At 34.4% G+C, this 26,393-nt stretch overlaps 2 protein-coding genes across 5 annotated transcripts; one reads left to right on the top strand and one right to left on the bottom strand.

Moving 5' to 3' along the window:
* Nucleotides 1–270: 270 nt before the first annotated feature.
* LOC117109983 (coiled-coil domain-containing protein 60-like) lies at nucleotides 271–19,960 on the top strand. Of its 4 annotated transcripts, none has more exons than XM_033252508.1 (18): nucleotides 271–462; nucleotides 1,713–2,129; nucleotides 4,014–4,186; nucleotides 4,349–4,418; nucleotides 4,559–4,686; nucleotides 5,788–5,844; nucleotides 6,224–6,433; nucleotides 7,404–7,514; nucleotides 7,941–8,052; nucleotides 8,636–8,665; nucleotides 12,272–12,461; nucleotides 12,855–12,954; nucleotides 14,159–14,234; nucleotides 14,517–14,620; nucleotides 15,399–15,545; nucleotides 16,143–16,298; nucleotides 17,193–17,382; nucleotides 17,928–19,960. In XM_033252508.1, the coding sequence occupies exons 2-18, from the start codon at nucleotides 1,848–1,850 to the stop codon at nucleotides 18,030–18,032; spliced, it is 2,241 nt and encodes a 746-aa protein (XP_033108399.1). In that variant the 5' UTR covers nucleotides 271–462; nucleotides 1,713–1,847; the 3' UTR covers nucleotides 18,033–19,960. The 4 variants fall into 4 exon arrangements, with proteins under 4 accessions (XP_033108399.1, XP_033108398.1, XP_033108401.1 ...); XM_033252507.1 differs by having other exon boundaries at nucleotides 457–574; XM_033252509.1 differs by lacking the exon at nucleotides 271–462 and adding an exon at nucleotides 1,502–1,522.
* Nucleotides 19,961–21,383: 1,423 nt separating this feature from the next.
* Nucleotides 21,384–26,384, bottom strand: LOC117109984 (40S ribosomal protein S8-like). The gene is made up of 6 exons (XM_033252511.1): nucleotides 26,338–26,384; nucleotides 25,073–25,179; nucleotides 24,492–24,591; nucleotides 24,047–24,222; nucleotides 23,474–23,603; nucleotides 21,384–21,571 (listed from the first exon to the last, which is right to left on the bottom strand). The coding sequence occupies exons 1-6, from the start codon at nucleotides 26,339–26,341 to the stop codon at nucleotides 21,462–21,464; spliced, it is 627 nt and encodes a 208-aa protein (XP_033108402.1). The 5' UTR covers nucleotides 26,342–26,384; the 3' UTR covers nucleotides 21,384–21,461.
* Between the last annotated feature and the right edge of the window lie 9 nt (nucleotides 26,385–26,393).

Raw genomic sequence — 26,393 nt, 5'->3', positions numbered from 1 at the left:
AAATGGAGTACACGATTCGATTTAGGTATACAACACTACATGTTAGTGATCCCCTTTCAACTATTGTAATAAAAGCGGTCTTTACTGTCTGCTCTTTGTCATTTGTCTCGAACACAGTGTATTCAATATCAAGACCATGGCACTGAAGCGAACAGAAAGCCCTCAGGTAAACATACTTTATTTACCATTGCCTAGCAACAGGTTACATAGACAACTACGCTGAGTAGATATTCCCCCTTACCACAGCGATGTTTTGTGATTGTAAACTCTTATAAAGATACAGAATTATTAAACATTTTCTAAAAAAACAAAAGCATATATAACATTTATAATTCATTTTTATTTTTAGTTTGAAAATTAAACGATAAGTATTAATTACTAAATGCATTAAAATGTAAAGCAGAGGGGGTATAAACAGAAGACCAACTTTCTGTAAATCGTGACAAGCAGTCTGTAAGCATGGTAAGTAACTTTTTCTGTAGGACATGGAATTGTTGACGATAAAAATAATATAATTTTGTCGATTAAGTGTAGGTTGTAGAATCTTCAGAACTGTGTGAACTTTATTAAGACGGTAAGGACTTACGTCTATGTGTTACTTGTTTGTTATTACGATGTCATGCCCTTAGGAATGGCCTAAGAATTTAGGCCGAGTTTCGCCATCCGCCACCTAGAGAGAGGGCTAACGAAACATCCCGTACCCATGATGGGTACGGGATGTTTCGTTAGCCCTCGGATACGGGATGTTTCGTTAGCCCTCTCTCTAGGTGACTTCGAGGAGTATTGAAGGGTAGGCCAACATTAGAAAGGTTGTGCTTTCAAAGAGGACAGGCGGATATTCTTTTCGTCAGTGAGTCTATACGCCTGGTTTTAGTCGTGTTGGGAAAGTTATAGTCCTAGCACTAAGCATGAATATTAAAGGGTAGTTGTTGGGCGACCCAGAGGCCTATGCAGGTCAGCGGAGAGATTTGGGAATAAGGATGTGTTCTATGCATATGGAGAAAAAAAATTATGCCTACATCTTTACATGAGCCTGAATGTAATTTTAATTAATATACATATTTATAGTAATAGTGAAAATAATAATAAAATAATATAATATTTTTAAAATGTTGTTATATCTTGTGATATTATATTTTAGATTTATATTTTTTTGCAATTTTTACCAGTAAAAGTGGAACAAAGCATTCCTGTTGGACGATTGTTTGAAATAAGTAAAATTAAATATAAGATATGTAGACCAAATACTGTAATCACATTGTAGGCCTATTTTATACTGACAACTTTGAGGTCTACCATCTCTATAATATTTTTCTCATCAATTGGTATTTGAACCTGTCCCATTGCTTGCTCTTAATTGGACTATGTGTTCCTTACCAAATTTAATATAAATATGCATTTGTACACTAATTTTCACTCCTGATATTTCAGATGGAACAAAAGTTGACCATTGCTCCAATAGCTTGCTCACCTATGGTACAAAATATGTCTATCGGTTTAGATTTTTAGACATAGAAAAATGGTATGGATGAAAGGAATTCTATCCACCTCTTTTACTAAACAGAAACATTCAGTAAGGGATTATCCTATATCTTATTATTATTCGGGAGTCCCAACTATGATAAAAAATTGAGACACATCCCAGTGTTTGGTCCCTTCCCACTTAAATTCATTCCAACACATCAAATGTACTTTTTCAAATTCTGTATTAGATGTTGACAGTTTCTAAACATTCATCATGCTGAGTTTATCAAGAATACAACTCAACAGTGGGAAAGGATATTAAATCGCAAAGGAATGATGATAGTGATCAGCAAAGATGTGAAAATAGGCTGAGTGTTTAAAAAATGTCCCCAAAACAAAGAGACCCCAGGACGTACATTGAACAGAAACCTCTTCCTATAAAATCTGATCTGGGAAAGCACATATTGGCACGATCGGAGACACATTATAACTGTGCTGAACCAACAAGAGAAACTGTTTTCCGGCAGAATTTTGCAAGAAGACAGAAGCAGAGGAAAGAACAAGGCTACAATTCTGTCGATTATGAGCCATATAAACTTCTTGGAGAGCCATTGTACTTAAATGAAAAAAAGCTTATTTTACATGCCTTGGGACAATTAGATGAGGTAAGAACCTATTTTAGAACGTTTTAGTATAATAATTTTAATTTTAGTTACAGAATGCATTTTGTTTTATCTTTATGAGACATATGCATGGCAGCTTTCTCATATATTACTGTGAAAGCAGTGGCATATCTAGGGGTACACGGGTGGCACGCCCCACATAAAGCGTGCCTCCCACAGTCGCTCCCTCATTGAAAATTTCATGGAAAAAAATCACACTCCAATTTCCGCCCCAATCAGGCACCCCCACTTCAAAGCTCCTAGATACGCTATCTGATTAAGAGCAAGTACTGTCATATCAATACCTGTATAAAAAGTTTTACTTTTATTTTGCAGTGGTGGACAAATATTAGCTGTTTAATAACCTGTTTTATATTGTCATTTTGATGAGTTTTCTTGATTTCACCACAGTGACAGTGGGCCTACTGTATACTTTCAAATTTCAAAGTAAACCACCTGAGATTATGTCTGGTTGAAGCTTAACAAAGGAAGTTTTGGTTCTTTTATCTGCTTACTTGACTATGATATTTACATCGAGACAAGAGTTAATTTAACTCCCATAAAATATTGTTTTTTAAGTGACATGAATTCATTTATGATACATCTTGTTCAATAGTCTCTTACAGTGAAATCCTATGTGTTTATGATTTAAATTTACTGTAGGCCTACATACATCTGTGAGTTCAGTGAAATTATCTCCCATAAAATATTGTTTTCTACTAGTGACAAAATATTTATAATATCTCCTTCAATAGGTCTCTTATTGTGAAATCATACTTTCTATCATTTTATGTCCTAATATTAATATTTACTGTACTTACATCCGGGTCATCAAATGAAATTTTCTCCCATAAAAAATGTTTTTATGGTACGTCTATATATTTTGATCATGGACCTATTAATAAGGTTTGATTGCTCCTTTTTCTGATTATGATAAACATACTATACACTATCATATAACATCCTCCATTAAAAATGTACACATCCATGTGGACACAGGCCTCTTATGTACACATGTACACAGCCCTTTGACTGTGCCATAGAAAAATAGTTAAATACTAGAGAGTACTTTTTAGAGTAGGTCAATCCAAGAAGTACTGTACTTTCATTTACTAATTTTATGCATTTAATAATAATATTAGGCATATAATGTACTTGTAGTATAGTAGGCCTTCGGTACTGTACGCTTTAGCAGAGTAAGACAAATTTGTATGTTTTTGTGCCTCTGTTCATTGGACTAGATTTTACAAATATATTTTAGGTGTTTGTACAAGAAAAACAAATTTTAAAAAGTTGGAAAATGAAAAATATTTGTTTTTATTTCATAATTTGAGAATGTTGATAAAATACATTGTGTATTAATATAGGCTAGGCCAACTGAATGTCCAATCTTGACTTGTTCATTAAAATACAGACAAAATCCAAGCAATTAATGAGATGTTGATGTGAAAAGATTTAACACTTTAGCTATTGTATTGAGAGGTAAATGCATTAAAGGATTGTACCTTTTATTGTAATATGAGACTTACTGTTGCTAGGCATCTGTTCAACATAGTAATCATTTCCAAAAATCACTTATCAGTAAGTGTAGTACATTGTAATTTCAAGATTGGAAAAGGCTGTAATTCACACAACAAATTTAGCTGGAATTTGTTTTGATTTTATTAAATTATTTTGAATAGAAAATAATATATTTTGGTATTCAGTAGCGCCAAGGAGGGAGGGTGGGGTGGGTGGGGGGTGGGTGTTCAGGCAAGACATATGCCTCCATAAAATGTGCCACAGCCACTAGATTCCAGGCTTTTACCATGGACCCAAATTTTTAAAAGCTTTATTTGTCCTTTAATGATGTACATTAATTAATTGATTATTTAATTACAAATTTAGAATAATGAAGAATCATCTAGTAGCTCTGATGAAGAGGAAGAGAAAAAGAAAGACAAGGAAAAAAAAGATGGAGTAGCAGGACTTGAAGAAGTTCCAGTTCCTAAGAAGTTTGTACTGACAAGGCGGTCAAATAAAAATCAGAAATCATTATCAAAAGAAGTTGCTTCTGGAAGGCAAGTTTCTTTGGTTTTTATTGAATATATGCTAAAATTTATGTTGGTCCATATCATAAGTTATATCATATTATTTCATTGAATGACCATGTGCCATTCTATGGCTATGTTTTCCTATCTTAATATTATCTTCCTGTACTTTATTTTGGATTTACCTTTTAGAAAAATGGTACAGTCGGCAAAACTTGGACATGGTGTCTTTAGTATAATTCGTCAAAAAGATGAGGAAAGAGTGAGTAAAACTGTCAAAAAATACAATTAAATATATCATTGTACATTAAAAAGTGCTTGATATCATGTGATTCAGTGGCAAATTATATTCATAAAACTGTTGGGATGTTTGAAAGTGATTGAAAATAATTGTACTTTCAGCGAAACGCAAAGGAAATAGAGAGACTAAAAAGAGAAGAGCAAAGAAGGAGGGAATGGCAACCACCTGCACAAGATAGCTCAGACGAATATGAAACCGATGATGACCTCAACGAAGACATTGAAATCAAGTAAGTAACATTAATCAAGCAACGCTAAAGTTTGATACAGAGGCCACCATGCGTGAGTGCATAGAGACCAAGGTATGCACTCTTCAATACTACATGTAACAAATACAATATTGTGGGCGGAATTGTTGAAATAGATGTGGTTGTGGCACTCAACCTTTAGATTGGGGTTTACATCACATGCCATTTGTGTCCTGGGATATTTGTCTATCCATCCAGGCATATACTGATACCTGGTAAAGATGTAGCAGAATTGAATATTTTGAACTTTGTGCAGTGCTCTGCTAAACAGTGGGAATGGTTGGGTAGTGGTTGTGCTTTGAGTTCTCAATCTTAAGGTGGAGGTTTAAAAACTCCCCTGCGTATTTGGCTTGTGCCCTTGGGCAAGGCACATTACCTACGTGCGTCGCAATCCACCCATGACTATAAATGGTTACCTGGTGGGGCGTTGTGGTATTTAATGATATTGGTTTAGTATAACGGTAATATGTATTTCAGCGTGACTATGTACTTGCACTCCACAGGGAGCAGAGAAAATTATGTGTTGTGACAGTTTGCCAAATTATGAATTCAGTGGCCAGAGATAATAATATCTTGTAATGTGTTTCAGTGATATGCCTTTAGGTTCTTGTTAATGTATACAATTATTTTTAAGGGAATGGATCAAGAATGCATTGTGCATATTATTTTACCATTAGGTCAAAAAAAAAATGTTATGTTGGCATAACCTGACTGACCCTAAAAAATTGGCCGACCCTAGACATTTTTATTTAAATTTCACGATGCAAGTTTACATTAGCAAAGTAGGTCAGGCGTCACTCAAAATGTTTCAAAAGTGGTCCAAGGACGAAAAATATGACAATTAGGGGCTTTAAAGGATTATTTAATTGATTTTATAGATTTCAAGGCCTTTTCTGAATATTGTGACAGTAAAAAAAAAGAAAAAAATAATAATAATCTCTACCTACCTACCTACCCTATTTTTAGGGCCTGTTACGCCAACATAACATTTTTTTTTTACCTTATTCATAACTACTACATTGTATTGAAGTAATTTTGTTATTGTTAGTCTGTGCTTAATCCATAAATGTGGTTCTTTTTCAGCAATTTTTTTCTTACACAAGGTCAGAGTTCCACAAAAAGTGTAGCATTTTCACCAGTGTAAGTAGATCTGTTAGTATATATTGTCTTTTTTAAAACTGCATGAGTGAGGTTGACAGACTTTTTGTTATAGTGATTAAGTTTGCTGCCCACTCATTCAATTTATTGTATTTGTATTCTATATATATCAATTTTATTTTATTTTGTTTTTTTTTGGCGATAAAAGAATAAGAGTAAAAATATATAAGAACAAAGTATAATTTTAATAGTTTATTACTATAGTTTGTCATTAATGGTACCTGTGGTCCTATTTTCGACTAAGACTCGTTGTAAGACAAGAATAAAAAGCACACGGTGTTAAGTGTTTTTTGGAAGCTTTTTTATTGTGATAAATGCTGTCTCTTATACACATCTAGATGTGTATAAGAGACATTATCAGGTCTGAACAAGGCATTTCTGATGGAAAAGAAAACACGGTGAGGAAATCTTTCAGTAGTATGACATCAGTGTCCAGGACACCTGACACAGTCCGGAGCATAAATAAAAGAAGGAAGAGCAAGAAGAAGAAACCTTCTGAACCACCACGCCCATATACACCGTACTCTACCAACATAAATACTGCAATGCATGTTGGAGATCCACCAGACAAGTAAGCAAAAGAGGAAATGTTGTGATAATTTTACATCCACCTTTTATTACCTCCGCCAAGGAGGTTATGTATTCACTGCTTTCTGTCTGTTAGCAAGATTATGCAAAAACTAATGAATGAGGGACCCCCTGGAAATATTAAGTCCCTTAATAGGACATAGAGGATTGTCTCAATATCTGCATTTGGTTTTTTTCAACATGTTTTATTTTTCTGTTTTGTATATTTATGTTTGTATAAAGTTAAGATATTGAATAAATCAAATTAAATCAAAATGTTGAAATTTAGTGGAATGGTACATAATAATCGAAGAAAGACAACTTAAAATTTCGGAAGGAAAGGTCAAAAATAAGTTCAAGGTTACAGCAATTCGGTTTTTTACCTCAAGCATAAAAAACAATTGAATCACCCCTCATAAAAAAAGTGCCCTTAATAGCAGATCGATTCCATTGTTTCATTGAGGGTCTGCTGGAGTTTTGCCTTTCATACACGGCCTGCATATTGTTATTCAGGCACAGGGCAGAAGTGCACTCTATGGCATGACTGCTCTAGTTAAATTCTAGGTAAACAAAATAATTGTTATACCGTTGAGTATCATCATTGAACTCCATAATATCTTATACTTTAAATCAATTCAGTGGAAAAAAGAATGAAAAGTACTACTCATTTTACTAAAATACTGAATTGTTACCAAAGAAAATATTAGGTGTCCATATTGTTAGTGAGAATAGGAAACTTAAGTATTCATTCTTTTATTTTTAGATTATGGTTTTCAAGTGTTTTCTAATTCGATAGTATAATACATACTCCAAGTATCGATATGTACGCCATCCTGGAGTATGTATTATGCTATCTTATCTGAGATTAATCAGTGGACCTTTCAGTTTCTGTATCCTTACAGTGTTGGATTTAGTTTGGTATTTTCAATAATTCAATAACTGTTATTATTGTTTATGTTTATTATTTTTTTAAGGAAGTCAATATTTCGTCAACTATGTGCTTTGAATTGGCTCCTGGAAGCCATGATAACCGAACCTCCTGGTGCAATGATGCCAATCTCTTTATGTTGGAATATCAAATATAAGTAAATAACATTTACATATTATTTACATTTACATATTATTTGTGGATCATTAACTGTAAATAACCTCAAAGTACTTTTTGTAACACTAAGTCATTAAATTAAGAATTAATCATATACAATATACTTCCTTAATGATCCATGGTGAGTAATCAAATTGACAAAATTTATTTCAATCATATACATCCCATTTATACTCCTGGAGAAAGAGAGATAAATAGACTAAATTTATTAAAGTGTTTCTTTAATAAACAAAGCTATAATAAAATACTGCTGTAGTAGTAAACTTGTCAAAAGGGTTATCTAGATGTGTATAAGAGACAGGCAGAATCCTAACCCCCACCCCCCCCCCTCCTCCGGTTAAGTACCAGCTGTTTTGACTAACTGCGCTATGTTGCTCTCTAATACAAATTTATTGTTATTTTTTAGGGAACTTGAACAGAACACATTCTGCAAAACAACTGTTAGAAAACTGAACAAAGATAGAAGCCTTGATTCCCGGTGGACATCATTTGTCACCAGTCCTGGTATTGGCAATTTTGTAAGTATTTTTAAATATATTTAAATATAAAAATGCATGTTTTTATGAACCCAAAGCTCCACTGATTAATCTCAGATAAGAAAGTAAAAGGGAATGTATTTTTGATCTTATTTCAGTTTATTTCATTCGTTTTTTTAATAGGAAATTTATTTTTTATTTACTTTGTCAATTTATCAAAATATATTGTGATAAATGTGATTAAGTGATACGAAGGACTTATGATATCAGAAGAGAAGGTGGTAATGTAATACTGGTTATGTTAATATATAGTTCAGTGAGTATGATGATATAGTAGTATATAGTGAGATTAGAAACTGGATAACAATTTTAGGCTATTTATATACTGCCTGAAATTTCAATAATCATATCAAAGTGCTTAAGGCATTATTATTATCCACACACTGCACATCAGACCAGCACATATTAATAATTTAAATAATTCCTTGAAAGGCTATCGTATCTGGTATACAACTACTGATAATTATATATATCCACCACGATTTATTGTATTTATATTATTTTTAGAACACAATATAATTTATAATTTTTTGACCTGCCTTTTCATTTCAAATTCCATTCATAGTTTCTCAATACAGATTATTCTCGAGGAAAAGTAAGCAACCATATAAATGTTTTGTTTGAATCACTATTGAAGTGCCAATTTTTTTCTTATAACTTACTATAGTTCTTTGGGAAAGTTTTAACAAAGTTGCACAAATTCATGTAATTATTTATTCATCCAGACAATGTTAAACACTTTGAATGATTGCCAAGCCATAACGTCTAGACATGAACAATACCTTATTGAATCACAGGAAATGTAGGAAACTGTCCCTCTCTCTATAGGCCTAACCTCTTTTATTAATAGAGGCCTAGTTCAGACTAGGTGGATAAACTCGGCTCAACTCACCGGGTTTATCCACCTGCCAGTCTGAACTAGGTGGCTTATCTCAAGCCAGGCTGTGTTCCTATAGTAACTAGGCCTGGCATGCCACCGTGTTTAACTTTTCTAAGCTGGGCTTTAATCGTTGCGGGGGAGGGGGTCTTGCATTGACCAATCTGCATTCGATTATGTACGCTGTGAGCGAGCATACATTTCGCGAACAATGTTTTGAAACATGTTTCCTTGTCACGGTTCATTATTATGCAAATGCTCGTGCCTCCTGACTAATCCCGCTAGTCTGAACGGCTGGCAAAATTAAGCCGGGCTTAACGTTGAGCTGGGCTTAACTCAAGCCTGGCTTATATCCCAAGTCTGAATGTAGCCTTAGTGTAATTGTCTGTCTGTGAAGCAGTATCTGGAAAAACTTCTAATTTTAGATTTAGTATTTTTTTGCACAGGTTTTCTTGGCAGTCAATACAGTGACATATCTAGGGGGTGTGTGTGGGGGTGCATGGTCTCCAAAATATAATCGCACCATCCTAGTTGCCCCTCTCCCCTTGAAAATGGTTGAAGCAAACAAAGTCACACTCAAGGAGGGCCAAGGAAAACAAATTAATATGTTGGCCATGCCCGACCATTTTTATAAAAATTAAGGGTCGCCATTTTATTTATTTATTTTTTTTTACAACAAACAGTATTTTTTATGAGCAAATAAAGATGGAATAGCCTTGGTCAGGCTAGGGGGCCAAGGCTAGCCTATTTTGCTGAATGGTACGCGATGCGAATCCAAAATTGTTGTATCATTTGTGTATTTTTTACTTTTTATGCGTAAACACATACTTGCAGTTGTAAAAAAAAAATTTCCGACCTACTAAATTTTTGGGATTTTCCCAAAACCTGGCCAACACAACAAATTTTTTGTTTTTGGCCTAGTTAAAAATTGCCTCAAATCACCCCCTCACCCCTAAGCTCTCCACTTCATCAGGGCCTTCCCACCCCATTTCAAATCTCCTAGATATGCCACTCAGTCAGTGTTAGGTTTGTCCACGCTGTCAGGTTTTTTTCTGTGACAGATATCTAATTTATCCATATATGGGCATGATGATGTCAAAATATTACACCCATACAGTTCAGAATTGGCACCAGAAAAAATTTGAGATATTATTATTATATATTGAGTTTGACATTTTGAAAAAAGTTGAAGTTATTTTATGAAACTAAAAAACCTACTCCTTAAACTAAGGCATGGTTGGCCGTTGGCTCCAAATGGTGTATTGCTATGATCAGGATAACATTCATCATTATGTGTCTTTTTAACTAATGTCAACTAATAACTAATAACATCATCTCACGATTAAACCATCCACGTACAAGCACTTATACCGTTGGTCATGACTCTTTTTTTATAATTATGTTTATTCTCTTTCAAACTTTACTGTATAAGTTGTAATTTTCGCGAATTTACCTTACCGCGAATTTAACAACTCGTGAAAATAATGTCTACAAGTTTCAAAAACGCAAACATCAACCCGAAAGAAAGGGAAAGTCCCATGTGGTAGCACACACGATGTAGTAGTAGTACCAACTGTGGGCCAGGCTGTAGCACAGGCTCTGCCTGGCTTTCTGGCCTAGGCCTAGTCCTAATTAATAAGAATACCTACTGTACATGATAACACTTCCATGCCTAGAAGTTACACTTTATTTATGGAGTTGTTAAATTAACCCTTTTTTCTTCAGCTACATTCTAGCATCGATCACACCATACACAAAATTTTGATAAAAAAAATACACAAAATTTTGATAAAAAAATACACAAAATTTTGATAAAAAAAAAAAAAGCAATAAATCGTGCCACTAATGATCTTCCGGTTTTTCCCACACATTGTTTGGATATCGTCAACAGTTTGACTTGACTAGCCTGACCATGTGTGCGAGCTAGTGCGTGCGAAGCTGATTTTGTCTCATGGTATAGTGTAAACATTAAATGCGAGAGGTGTACGGAAGGTTCGTGGGATAATATTTTTTTCTAATTAAAAAGTCAGAAACAGATACACTTAGTGACATTATTATTACTGCATTATAAATGTATGTTATATTTTAACTAGTCTAGACATCTAGCATCTAGCCTTGATCTGTTAGCTAGGCTGGCCTAGATTAGATGTTGCACCACCACAAGTGTAGTGTCAGATGGGTTAAAGTAAGGCCTAGTGCGGCTGCAAAAGTGGTAAGATAGCCGTAGCTAGGCTAGAAAGAGGCCTAGAACTAGACAAAAAGACCGCCTTTAACGATCGTGGTATGCTAAGGGCGTAGGTCAAAAATACCTAAATTGTGAAAACAGCGTCCGCGAAAATATCAACACGCGAAAATGTCAAGACAGTAGGAAATCGCGAAAAATTCTGTATGCAAAATTAACGACTTATACAGTATTAGTTTGTTTATTCATTAAAAAGAAACAGTGCAAACACTGAATTGTGTTTTGTAAATTAATTTTACATTAAAAATGAATGACTAAAGTTAATTACACATTTGACTTGTGTATACAGTAGTAAACAAACATGAACCAAGTCAACAGTTTTGTGTTTTTTGGGCCATATACAGTACTCTTGACAAGTTCTGTCCTGTCTTTTACCCAGAATAGTGAATTGTGGGCAGGCCACCAATATGGCATGTTTTTTTTAACCATAGGGTGCCTACAGTTGTTTGTGGATCTTCGTAAGCCTGCTTAAGCCCTGTTCAGACAAAAATATGTGAAATGCCTACATATGGTCATGATGATGACCATATATAGGCACATCATGACTATATATGAGGCATGTTGTGGCAAAATGGCTAAGTTGTAGCAAAAATTGAAATTCAGGTTATTGGTATTTTCAGATACCTGAGTATGTTATTTTTAAAATGAGAGGTCATTCATTCAAATTGGACATTTCAAGCCTAAGTTATTGGAAAGTGAAAGTACAGTACTCTTAGACTCAAGATAAACATGATTTTGAGTAATTGCCTTTCGAAGTTATTTGTACATACATTGTTTAATAGAATGAACTATAAAAAATAACGTTAAATAAACAATTTGTTAACCACTTCCAGAACTAATACTTTGGGACATGATTAATAAGACATTAAACTGTTGATTNGTGAAAAACAAATTTGGATTTTTAGGCAATTTTTTGAGCTCCCATATTTTATAGCTTATTTACTCAAAACTGGACTGTGCGACAACTTAACCATTTCGCCACAACATGCCTTATATGGGCATGTACAACTATTTTTTGTCAAAAAATATTTGATAGTGTGGACAGAGATTTATGTTGATAATATTAACTTACATTTCTACAGAGAACAAGAATGATTGGTAAATTTGGTACAAACTTAACAGCTGCCGCACAGTTCCATCGAGGTCCACGACGGATCTCCAGTGGACAAATTCATCCTGGTAAAGCTTTATCTGTTGTGTCCAGCTCATCACCAACATCAAATATGTTTGCCACTGGAACACAACAGGATGATACTCTTAAAGAAGATAGAGGCATAGTTGATTTTTTAATTTATATATTTTGTATTTTTCTACTTCACATCCAACATCAAGTACACTTGCAAATTACAGGATGGGGAAGGGTGTTTTTTAAACTAAGTCTCATTATAAGAATCAGAAATATTGGTATTTCAAATGATTTGAACACAGGACCCTGGTATTGGAGGTCAAGCATCTTAGTACCAACCTCTACTCTACATATTAAAATTATATCAAACTTTGATCATCTGTTTGTCTAAGTTGAACAATTGAGGCCTTTATTGTGGAAGGCTAATACCATTTTTGTTCATTAATTTGCATAATTGTAGTAATACACTTACTAATATATAGATACTAAGTTGAAACACTGTATAATTTGTTTGGATTCTTTACTCTCTGACACCCCAGCTCTGAACCGGTCACTATTAGACATCCGTGAGGGATCTGCAGCAACCAAGTTGGATGACAATGATCCAGAGACAGCTAGCAGAATAGATAAGCATGACAGGTAAATATAATTGATAATATTAGTAAAAATAAGATACTAATAGTTATATTATTGATTGTAAATCAAATACAACAAATTTACAGTATAATCTTTTGTCTCAAAAAAGTATCTTTGGGTGGTTGATTTTCAGAGTAGGGGTTACATGTTTCGTCAACATGTACAAACGTAGAATCAAGCGCACAATTGGTTGACTGACTGGATTGCCTGAAAAAGAAATATTAAATGTTCATAAAAACCGAAAGGTCCACTGATTAATCTCAGATAAGAAAGTATAATACGAAAGTATAATACATACTCCAAGTATTGAAATACACGCCATCGTGTTGGGATTCAATATTTCGACATTAATTATGTCATCATCAGGAATAACATTCATGTCATCATTCCTGATGATGACATAATTAATGTCGAAATATTGAATCCCGTGGCGTAGTGAGTGGCTTTAACAACGCCACTGCCTATTTCACACACAAAGGCGTACGCTATGCCATGCTTAAGCCAGCCTTACGCCGTGTGTGTGAACATAGCCATAGCAGTGATTTAAACAAAAGATCAAAGCATTCTTACTCTAATGATCAAAGATACCTACAAAAACAAAGAAAGCTCTTTTGAAGCTCTGAGTCCATTGTTAAGCACCTTGTGTTCATTGTCGAGGAGTTTTTTGCCGTACGCTTTTAAGCTCATATATTTCTAATTTAGCACTTTAATTCGAGAGCAGCACTTATAAAAAAAATATTGGCGTGGCGCTTTCCATGCCCGTTAATTCTTGCCTATCTTATGTATTCCTGTAATTCTGTAGGCCTATCATAGTGCCTATGTCATTGTAAATAAATGTTTACGAAGAAATGTTTGTGTCTTCATTAACACTGTAAACATTGATTTTAAACCCTGTTTTTCAGAGTGTTTCATTACACACAGGGTGTTATGTACTCTCAATTAAGCGCCATAGTGCTTATTCGAGAGCAGTGCTTATTCGAGAGCGGAGCTTAGCGAAAAAAAAAAGCAGGTTTAGTGCGCCACTTATTTGAGAACGGCAATTATTCAAGAGCGGCGCATTTACGGTACACTCAGTGTTCTCACACAATAAAAAATAATATACGCCTGCATGTAATACAAAACAGCTCATGAACATATAAATACAATTGGTGTGTGAATGTGAATGCTCAGTGTAGTTGAATTGGGCATTGTTTATTGTTCTTGTTAGGTCTGCTTCAATGGTAAGCAATAGGAGTAGTCATGGCACTCAAGAGAAGAATTCTTTAAAAAACCAAGTGCTTTCGGTAAGTTAAACATTTTATATTTTCCATGACAGTATTATGTAATTAATTTGTATATTGAATAACTGTTTACCTTTACAATCCTTTTTCTTCACTGTTATTTTTCCATCAATGCCACCGACTCTACAAATTTGGTAACATTCAAAACATTTTCTAAATTGTTTTTTGTCCCTTATAAAATTGCACAGGGATTTTATTTACTATGCTTGAATGTCCAATCAATTACAATTAATGATTCCATGCTATGCCTTCCTCTTCACTTATACGGTTTTTTTTTTTTTTTAGAGGCAGAAATTAGAAGAACGGAACAAGATTATGAACAAGAAGACACCAGATATACAAATTCAAAAGTGGGTTGTTTCCACCAACAGGAAGCTTAGGTCAACAAGGTATTAACCTCTTCCACTAATATTTTTTTAAATAATTAATATAGCAGTCATCTGTAATCGTGTCATATGCTGTTAAGTGTATGTCAATAATGTAAGTATAAACCCGCCCATATATACAAGACAAGTCAGGAGTAATGTATAGAGATTTTCACAAGCATTAAAATCAACACAAAAATCAAGGGCTTTGAAAGAAGAATATCATAGAGTTGTGCATAATCAAAAGTCTTACTATAATATCATGTTGAATTTGTTTAGTAGATGTGTTGTGGAAGTGTTTAAAGAAATGTTAACTATATTTGAAAATATGAATTTATATTGTTATGTTCTTCATTAAAAACCTGCCCTTTAGACAGTGGTGTATCTAGGAGTTTAAAAATTGGTGGAGGTGGGGAGGGCCTGATAGGGGCGCGAATGTAAAGTGGGGGTCGATAATTAGGTGAAGTGTGCTAGCTGACAAAATAAGGTGATTTGAAGTGATTTTTAACTACTTACGCATGATTCTTTTGGGGGGATGACTGGGGGTAAGAGTAGTTTTTGTGGGGCATGGACACGCCTAGATATACGCCACTGCCTTCAGACTCACCATATGATCTGATCCTATCTACCTATATAACAATGCATAATTAAACTTATTCTAAATTATTTTGAAATAAACATTTCAAAGAACACAGAAAAGCAATATGAACCAGGCATGATTCAAGACAGCATAGACTATTACCATTTCATCCTGTCTTTCCAATATCCCAGTTGATTTATAGTATCCCAATTTTTCATACAGTGCTCCTGGTACAAAAACACAAGAGTTCAAGATGTTATTCCCAAGCAAGAAGCATATTTACCTTCCTGTTGACCTGAGGGCAAAGTTTGGTGATGTTGCTGAGGATAAAGATTTGATGCTGCATGATCAACTTGAAGCAATGGAAAAGTAAACATATTTCACTTTTTGGACTGAGTGTATTATCTTGAATTACTGTGAAAAACACCACTTAACTTTTTTTTGTTAACAGCTAGATTTATTGAATTTTAGCAATTGAAAAATTATTATAATATTGTACATATTACTGAATGACCTACTGTATTTTTATACTCAATTTATGATCTATTTTTCTATTTGGAAATATTATTATAATGATTTTTTCCTAATGAATTTTTATCATCATTTGTAATTTATTATTTAAATACTTTACATAATATGAATGGGTTTTTTCAAATGTGATTGATTTTTGCACTTGTATATATAATTCATTTAATTAAATAAAAGACAACTCTGTTTAAGAAACTATGAAGATCTATTTAAGCATAAAGAAAATCGCTACAGATAAAGTACATTGGAAAAATTTATTTTAATTATATGTTTTTGTTAGTTACAACATACACCAGTAAGAAGACTGCAGACAGTCATTAGCATGTCTCTGACATTTTGTTATGTAAATTGTTCTTGTATATCAGTAAAAAATTAAATTTAAAAATTTTAATATATACTGTATTAGTCAAATCCATGAAATTATTTCTGCAATTCTAGGAAAAGACTTTGGAGGAGCGAGGAGAAATTTAAAGCTATTAGCACTAAGCTCCACATAAGTACACAACTAGATGAACTGAAGAAAGCAGGACAAGACCCAGAAGAAACAGCAGAGGAGAAAAAGAAGAAGAAAAAAGCTGAAAGTGAATGCAAATGGTAAGAAGCCATCATAGCATTAAAATAAAACTTGAATCAGTATTCGATATAATATATATATATATATTCAAAAATAATTTTAATTGGTAAATGCATACGTTCCAACCCCCCTGATTCGATTGGAAGTCTCCCGAATTTCCACACAATCTCCCAGTCTCCCGAATTTTGTCAAATTTTACCGAACTTTGTCAAATTCTCCTGAATTTTCCAAAAAGAAGCTCAAAATACCAAAAACAGATAATTAGTGGCTTTTTACCATATACAAATAATTGAGCATTTTCTGTGTCAATTTTTCCTTTGTGCACCGACTTTATCAATGATGTGGCCATACAGCTTCCCTAGTATTACTGACACCTCAAGATACCATGAAAAAAGTTAGATTTACAACATATTTGGGTGGGAGTAGGAGTGGGGGTGGGGGAAGGAGGGAAGGGAGTCAGTGAACGTGATACTTGTATCCTAATTAGAATGTGTCTTGTTTCCTTAAAAGGTTTTTTCAGTGTATCCTGTCTTTTTATAAAAGAATTTTTTTCAAAGTTCAAGGTTTGAGCAGAAAACTATAGCAGAAATATACAGTAAACAATTACAGAAAGAAGCCGCCATTTTGCTTTGGAAGGATATAAAAACAAATGTAGAGGGCAGCATTTGTTATTGATTGATAGAATATTTTTATTAAGTCATACAAATTTGCGAAGTCAAGAACATTTTGCACAGGTTGCTGGAATTTTCAAGGATGCAAGAGGATTTAAAAAAATTTTTTTTTTTTTTAACATGCTTAATTTTAGGTTTTTTTTAAGTCAGCATCATTAGTGGATTTCACTTCCTTCAGTAAAATAATATATTGTATCATAACAAAAATGATAGCCTTACCTTATTCCTAATTGAATTTCACAGGTTTTATGCTTTGAAGAAAAACCTTTCACAAGATATAATAAATGACATGCAATGCTCTGCAATTGTAGACAAACTGGAAAGCATTGGCAACATTCAGAGCCGGAAGATAACTCCACAGAAATTCTTAGGTATTCTGTCAGGTCTGAGGCACTGGGAGATCTGTTCACCTGACATCAGTGCTGCAATAGAGGTGAGCCTAGCAAGTGCTATCTTATAACATCCCTTAAATCACAGGTGGCCAAACTGCGGCCTGACGGTGATTTTGTTGAGGCCTGCAAAAATATATTGAAAACCCTATGTGTGCAGCCCGCTAACCATCTTTGGCTAGAAATCTTGTTTTTTACGGCCCGACATCGATCATCTGTTAAAGGTAGTATTAGAGCTGAGCATAAAGTGTTATAAAAACAGTCCATAAAGGTTTTTTGGAAGCACACTTGAAAATCAAAGTTTGGTTGTAGCCCTGAGTGTTAAATCAATAAATTCACTTTGGCACTTCGACCAATTTATATGCCCACCCCTTAAATTAAAAGCTGTGGCTCTGGGATTAAATGGGGGGGGGGACTATACAGTTGTTCTGTGATGCCAGGGGAAGATGGTCAATCCCCCTGCCAACCAACACTGGTTTATTGATTCCTTTTTAACAGAATCATAAATCCAAATTATTTCATTTTTTCATATACATTTCAACAATTCTCTCTGCCAACTGAATTCTTGATATTTGTCTTACTTTTTCAGTTTATCCGGGAGAATGTTGTGAGCATGAGTATTGAGGATTTTGAAAATTGGTTCCAGTCTGAAATGCCAGGCATCGTGAGATCTCAAAGTGCACCGCCAGTCTGAAACTCCAGGCATCACAAGATCTCAGAGTGTATACAAAGATATACAAATTTTAGAAAGTGCTGTCATCAAGAAGAGCCAAATAAAACAGGAACAAAGCATTCAATACACATACAGTACTGTACCTTGCAGCATGATTAACTCACAATATAACTGATGTTACAGGGTGCTTTTTCAGAGCAACTGACCTTGTGTAGACTTAAGTAAATTCTATGACCTTAAATGTCATTACTCCGGATTTCTGTATAAAATCCTCCATTAGATGCAAGAATATTTTTTAATTCTTCATAAAAATGTAAGTCGAGATAAATCACAGAACATATAAGGGTTAACTTTTGATGTCACCACTGCATAAACTTTGTCTGGCACTCAAAAGGTATTTATTTAAATATCTCAGGGTTTTTAAAAAACATACAGTATATACAAATATATATGAATTTCATCTGTTTTTTTTTTTTTGTCTTTCTGATGAGGGGATAACTAGATTCCAATGTGATATACATTTACATTATTTTTTTAATGATTTTATGTTATCTTCCTTTAAATTCCAATTGACTTTCACTGAATCAAAGATTCTATACATACATTCCAAAAATGCCAAATTGTACATTTTTGCTGAAAAAGTGTGAATACAGCAGATATATATTATTAATTCTAGAATAGTCCGATTAATGCAATAATACAATATGCAATTATCCTCTTCAAAACAAATTACGAGCTTACGGATCAATTTCAAAGCTGCAAGAAAAGGAATTGTAGGCAGCAGGTGTTGGCTGAATATATTTAATGACATGTTAGCTACTATGCTAATATGCATAATGTATGGGTGTGGTCTAATAACCACAGTGACCTAGATATGAAGTAGTGCTTTATATGAGTTATTGAATTTTGAAGAATTTGTAATTCATTACAGGTAATAGTATACAAAACAACATGGTTTAAGGTGATGTAGCGAATTCTACTTCCTTAATCGTACAATAACAAAGGAAGTACAATTCGCTGCTTTATTGCAATAAAACCATGTTGTATTTGTTTTACTGTACCTCATAAATATTAAACAGCAAACCATTTATCTACATTAGCCTTTTCAATCTGCAAGGGTAAAATTAGAATTTGCACACGGTTCGTGTAGGCTGGGGTGAGGCAGTCGATTTCAGGTTGTACTTTTTTTCCCTGCGTTTACATAAATTTGGCACACCCAGGGAAACTACCACAATGTTATTGTCTAATTAATAATTATGAGGTATAGTAATAAACATTTGATGCAAGCAAATTGGGATAATGCAGGATGGAACATTCATCCAGAAAGCTTATTGTAAAGGGGAAATTTGATTGAACAAATCGTGCACAGTAAACCCAGATTAAAGATGTACAGTACTATCAGTCATGGGGTAAAATAATGAAAATTTAAATTGTACATTTGAATTGCTTAATTTGTATATTTAAGTATTTAACTTAAAATTTGGAATTTTAAGTTAAATTCTTAAATTTTAAATCATCCGTCAATTTTTGGACAGTTTAATAACAACTTTCCTCTATACTTTTACATAGAATAGATCCTTATATTGGCTGGTAATCAAAGGTTTTTTTAGGTAAAATATCTGTAAATTGGTGAAATTTCTATTTTATCTGTTTCTCATTGGAAGCTAGTATTTATTTGATCCTTTCAAATGAGCTATTCAAAAATTTATTTAAATTTTTGAGATGTTTTCCAGTCTCTATGACTGATAGTACATCTTTCAATACTGTAGATACATTATATGGGATATGAATTTCATGGTTATAATATTTTCTGAAGTGTGTACAATATATATTTTATATATTCTTATATCTTCATTTATATTTAGTTGGTAATAATGTTGCAATATCTAATGAACATTGAATATATATGCACAGATGACTAAAATATACAGTAATATTTTAAAAAGTTTCTACAGATTTCATTTGTTTTCAAATGTTGTCAGGCTTTTTTTGAGCAGCAGAAATATTCACTATTTATTGAACGAACGCCCTCTTTATATGCACATCATTTACCATAGACCCGGAATGACCGTTTCATTAGGCCTAGCAAAATGTTCTAATCAGCATTCATATTCATTTTCAATTCAGTTCAGTTCAATTTATTGTCCAAGAGGAAATGCAGAGCGGAAACAATTCTTTGCATATTAAAATTGTACATACAGAAATATAAAATATAAATTAGCGTTCAAATACATTAAAATATGAAAGAATTTGGGTTTGAATTTTCAGTTGTTCTATGGGATGGTGGTCTTCCAGAATATTACTTAACATATTTACCATAGACCTGGAATGACTGTTTTGCCTAGAAAAATGTACTTTTTAGCATTCATTTTCAGCAGTTATATGGGATGGTGCTCTTCTAGAATATTACTTTATAGCAGGCCCATAATCAGGGGGGATCGGAGGATCTCCCACAGAATAGGGATTTCTGCTCTACTAGACCATTAGTTGATAGTTGATGATGGAAAACTGTCATGTATTGTTCTATGCGATCCTATCTGAAGAGCATACTAACATATTGCATGGTATAGCCTATTGCCGATTCTTCAACATCTACAAATATCAAATTGATTCAATGTTTATTTACGAAAATAAGTTGGTGCAATGGTTGTGGTTTAGGCTCTCGGTCTCGATGTCAAGGTTTGAATACCTCACTGTGCAACTTCTTGCGAGGCCATTTATCCATGTTGTATCTCTCCATCCTGGAGCATAGGTGGGTACTGTACCTTGGAGGTTTGAATACCCTACTGTGCCCATGTTTTATCTATCCACCCAGAAGCATAAGTGCGTACCGTACCTTGGAGGTTTAAGGTCAGGATTTCAATACCCTACTGTGCCCATGTTGTATCTATCCACCCAGAAGTGGATACTGTACCTTTGAGGTCAAGGTTTGAATACCTAACTGTGCAACTTGCAAGGACATTCATTCATGGTGTATCTCTCCATCCAGGAGCATAAGTGGGTGCAGTACCTTGGAGGTTTGAGGTCAGGGTTCGAATACCTCACTGTGCAACTTGCTTGCAGGGCCATACAACCATGTTTTATCTCTCCACCCAGGAGCATAAGTCGGCACCTTAGATGTATTTAGTACCAAAGCATTGATCTATGCAGCCAATTGTGGAATACGCCCCCAGGAGCTATGTGTTCCATAGGCTAGGCTAATACAAATGTGGAATGTTCCGAGTTAAGTAGAGTGGTATTAAATACCAAATTATTATTCATACAAATAAGGTATGACAATTTTATATCTACTCGCATCACATTATTAATTTAAAACACACACACTCCTCAAAAGCAGACGACAGTTGAAATGAAAAAAATAACACTTGCAAATACTGTATCACCATACTTTAGAGTATTTTTAATATGAACATTTCAAGAGACGAACTACAAAGGCTGCTACTTTTTGATTTACTTTCCCTTCTTTGCCTTGATCTTCCTCAAATAGAATTCAAGTTCTTTACCCTCCAAGATGTAGCCATCTGCACGTCCACACTGTCCAGGTCTGGAAGCAATACACGCTGTAAAAAAAAAAATAGACTGGTTATGTTAAAAGAAGATGAACGTGAGCAACACCTTATTATCCACCCTATATAAATGCTTCTTGATACAGGGGGCCAAAAATGTATGGTTTTGTTGCCCAAGCACTAGGGCTGGAAAAAGTGCAAGACCGTGTGACTGGCAGTCGGAGTCATTGACCATTACCCTGGAGGCATTTTAGAAAAAAAAAACAATTTTTTAAATTGTTACACATCACAACTTAAAGGGATAATTAAATGTAATATTTTTGCCTGTTCCAAACCACTAAATGTACAGTACTACTGTTTGGCTATAATTATAGTGTAAAGATAACATTTGGCCTGGAGGCATTTGAACAAGATAATTTTCATGGTTCAGAGGCACAAACATTTTTTCCAGGCCTGCCAAGCACAGTGGCAATATGGAAATCATATGGGGCATTTTGTGGGGAATATATTTTTTTAATCTTTACTATAGGCCTAACCCAGTTCTAGTGATTATGGTTATTACTTAGGCTGATATAATTGTAACTTGCTAACCACTGTGCTAAAGTTTATGGTTAAGGTATTAAATTAATTGCAGCTTAAAAAGTACCATACTCCACACAAGTATTTCATAACAAGAGGAGAACACTTTGCAAAAATTGGAGGGAGACCAAGTCAAACAAATATTTGTCTTGTACTAATAATATTGTGGTTGTGCAGTCAGTGTAACTATGACATAACATCTACTGGATGACAAAGAGTGCCAAAACGACACTTAACACACCCATCAGATAAGTATATAGTTTTCATCACTCTGCTTCATTAATTTTGTCAAGTTCATTAAATACCCCGATATTCAAACTCCGGCCCGCCAAGATTTCAGTCCGTCCTGCAAAACATCACTAAAAAGTAAATCATTTTCCGTCCAATTTTCAATACTTACAGAAAAAGTTTTTCTGTTTATAAAAGCGCGACTACCTACTTTGGCATTATTAGTGTTTAGTGTACCTCACTATCTATCTAGTGTCTTAGCATGGGGAGAGGAGACAGGTTGGTGATTCTTGTCCTAATGGCAATGGGGGAGAGAGAGACTGATGGGGATAAATGATTAAGTGGGGATCACTGATATGATGTATGTCTAACTATTAGCGACACCAGCGGCGGATCCGTGGAGCAGGCTCATGGGTATGTCATTCTGTTGAAAACACTGCTTTGATGTGTCTTTTAAAGTCTAAATGTGCCATTTCCGGGAATCTAGAGGTGTTTTTTTAAAAAAATTTCTCACCTCAGCCCTAACCATGGTTGAGCTGAGGTAAATCAAGGGAAAGGGAATCTGACTCCTCTTCAGGAACTTTATGGAGCTAACATTTTTTTTAACTACTTAGTACATTGAGGGTATTTTTTTTTTTGGAAAATTTCTAGTGGTAGAAAGGTAGGAGATTTTTTGTATCCTCCAACCTTCCTTATGCCAACTGCGTTCCCTCATATCTACAAAACAAGGTTTATCTTAGATGATGTCGAAAAACCAAGGCTAATAATATGCCTATTAGGAAGACTTCTAAGCCTATAAAGTAGGTGGGGCTGACATTTAAAAAATTGGAAGTAAAAATGTATGTCGGGGCCCCCGGTGGTCTCAATAGATTGAAACTGGCCCCAGCTTAAAAAGTTTGAATACCAGGGATTAAATACATACCATCTGTACTGAGGGTTTTTAACATAGACAATATAGAATATTGTTAGGAATCATGGAAAGTAGCAAAGTGTGGGTTGTATTCAAATTTTCCATTAATATAACCAATATCTGCAATAATCTGATTGTGATGATTTGCTAGAAGATAACCAGCCCCAATTTGTCATATGAGCAAATTATGATGAAGGAAACAAAGTTAAGTGGTATCTTTAATGTGAAATTTATCGTACCAAGCAATCTTCCAACACCAAATTGTTCTTCCAGATGGGGGTCGATTTTAGCTTCTTTTCGCCTAAGTTCGTACTTCTTTGTTGCCTTCTTGGAGCGTTTCTTGTGTAAAATCTCCTCTTCAGCTTCGTTCTGTCAAAAAATTATAGAACATACTTAAAACAAAAGATATGCAATATTTTAGTATATAAGGTTGGTATTACTGTAGATTATAGCACACAGTATTGCGAAGAAAAAACAATTTTTTTCAAATATTACATATCTTGAAAGAGCATAATCTTTGTCTATTTAAAAGTTTATAATAAGGAACTGAAAAAAAACTTGTACATATACTTGCTTTGTATCTTTTTTTAGATTCTTAGATTTTCACTGTTTAATCCATTAACATTAAAATTCTTTTTTCTCAATTTTCCTTTCGGGAATTCAGTACTTTAATCATAAATATTGAGCAGTCAGTGTAACTATGACAATAAATCACTAAGAGGCACTAAGCCCTTCAGCAAGACTAATCTTACGCATCATTCTGCTCTGCTTTCCAAACAATCGCATTAAAAATATTATTAAATAAGCCTTACCAATTTTGCATTTTTCTTGCGGGCAAGAGGCAAAATGTAGTGAGATTCGTACCACTGTCTGAATGGTGTAGAGTCAACGTAAACAATACAGTTCTTGACTATAGTTTTGGTTCGCACCAACTCATTGTTACTGGCGTTGTACGCCACATCAATGATTCGAGACTTTCGTGTGACCTCTGAAAAGAACAGTAACCATATACAAATATTAAAGTAAAAAATAAGAACAAGTTTTTTGACACAGTATTTAAATGAAAATGTTAATACATCATCTAAGATAGGAGCAGTCAGTGTAACTATGACAATAAATCATTAAGGGGCACTTAACACACCCTTCAGCAAGACTAATCATAAGCATCATTCTGCTCTAGTTTCTAAACAGCAGCTAAAATAAAAAATATATGGGTATGGGTCCAAAATATATAACATTAAAAATCAATACACTTACGCTCAGAGCCCCAAGAAAAGTTACCAGTGTCAAGACGAAGAGCACGGAACTTGATATTGCCACCTCTGCAACGTACCAAGTGCACACGTTTGGCACCAATCTAAAATCAAGAATATACAGCAATAACTTCTGTTAAATGCTTTATAAAATACTTCCTGTCAAAAATTCAATGGGTAAGAGAATTCTGTTCTCCAAGAGCTTATTTACCAGCATATTATATTGGCTTATACCAGGGGTGGGCATAAAAAAAATTGGTTGGAGGGCCAAAGTGGATTTTTGATTTAACAACAAGGGCCAAACCCAAACTTTGATGGTTCCAGTGAGCTTCCAAAAACCTCCAAGCACTGCTTTTACACCACATTATTCTGAGTTGTAATGTTACTTTTTACATATGATCAATGTTGGGCCTTAAAAAATATGGTGTTTTCAAGCCAATGTTGCTTGGCGGGCCGCACACAGGGTTTATAATTCATTTTCGCAGGGCCTGTCAGGCCACATGCGGCCCGCGGGCCAAATTTTTGTCCACCTGTGGCTTATACCCTATGCAAGTTTGTGTATTTGCAGTTTAACATTTAGACTACCTTAGTCATTGCTGGAGCACGTCCCAACTCATATTTGCGCTTCTTATGCAGTTGCTTCCTCTTTCCTCCTGTCTTTCGTCTCTTGTGCCACCTGTCCCTTGATATACCTGTAATGAGGTTACACTTATTAAAACTCTTAATTTCAATAAGTTGATCACTATCCTATAGAGAGTACAAAATTCTTTCTTAAAGTATGTTCTATATTATACAACACTTAAATGATGATGAATGATGAAATTAATGTAAAGCCATTGTTGTATCAATTATTAAACAGCCATGGATATTTTAGGTGATGATTGGTGGAGCTAGCTTGACCGTACCTAAACTTTAGTCTTGCTATTTTAATTAATGCACTACCCTCAACTGCAAAGTAAGGCCTACGCGGGCTATATCCTCCACACGAACATTTGGCTTAGAAACCTGTCTGCGCATTTCGGAAAAAAATAAGGTCCAATATCTGTGGATATTTTGGCAAAAATTAGGCTTTGACCTATAATGTTAATATATAAAAAATGTATTATGCATTAAGTACAATTCTGCAAACCTATTTTTCTAGACCCAGCGATTTCCCATGCAAATTTGAGCTGGTTTTTGAGGTATCATCCGTGCAATTAAAAAAGTTAAACTAGGCCTAGCCTAATCCTATACAGTATAGTGATAAATTTAACCCGATCTCCATAAAATTCAAAGTGGACACTCCCTCGCAACTAATCCCGTCTCACAGCACACGGGAGCTAGGCCTACTCCACCTTACCGTGCTACCCAGGTCTACGGCCTTTATAGAGGCCGGCGCTTGCCTAGCCCGCTGTATCCGATCCCTCTATCCTACAGTAGCTACCCAGCTTAGGCTTAGCTAGCCTATCTAGGACAGTAGAGGACTATCTAATAATAAGGCTACCAAGATAACTGATGGAAAGTGCCTAGGCCTACACCTTGATACCGGCAAATAAAATCTAAAACTATCTATCTAGCCCAACCAAAACACAAACAAAAGATGGAAGATATAAGGGAATAGATCGAGCTAGCACAGCTCTACAACAACAGTCATTGGCACCAGTTTTCAATGAATTCGATAAGGAGTCTCCAATGGATGGTAGCAATATATTATTGATTTTTTTCCATGTAATCAGTTCATGTAAGGTAAAATGGCTTCACAAGATTCATTCTTAAATAATAATATACTCCAAATATATAAATTTAATGAACTGATGACATTTGTAAAAGCAGATTATATTGGTTTTCATACAACACCAAGTACAACATACCCATGATTACTGGTGCTAAAATGTGAAGAGAACGTGAATGATGGGATAGAAAATGC

Source organism: Anneissia japonica, unplaced genomic scaffold (assembly GCF_011630105.1).
Source record: "Anneissia japonica isolate Jap-2015-1 unplaced genomic scaffold, ASM1163010v1 scaffold585_len4108843_cov191, whole genome shotgun sequence".
NCBI classification, from domain to species: Eukaryota; Metazoa; Echinodermata; class Crinoidea; order Comatulida; family Comatulidae; genus Anneissia; species Anneissia japonica.
This window is presented reverse-complemented; position numbering and strand designations above follow the sequence as displayed.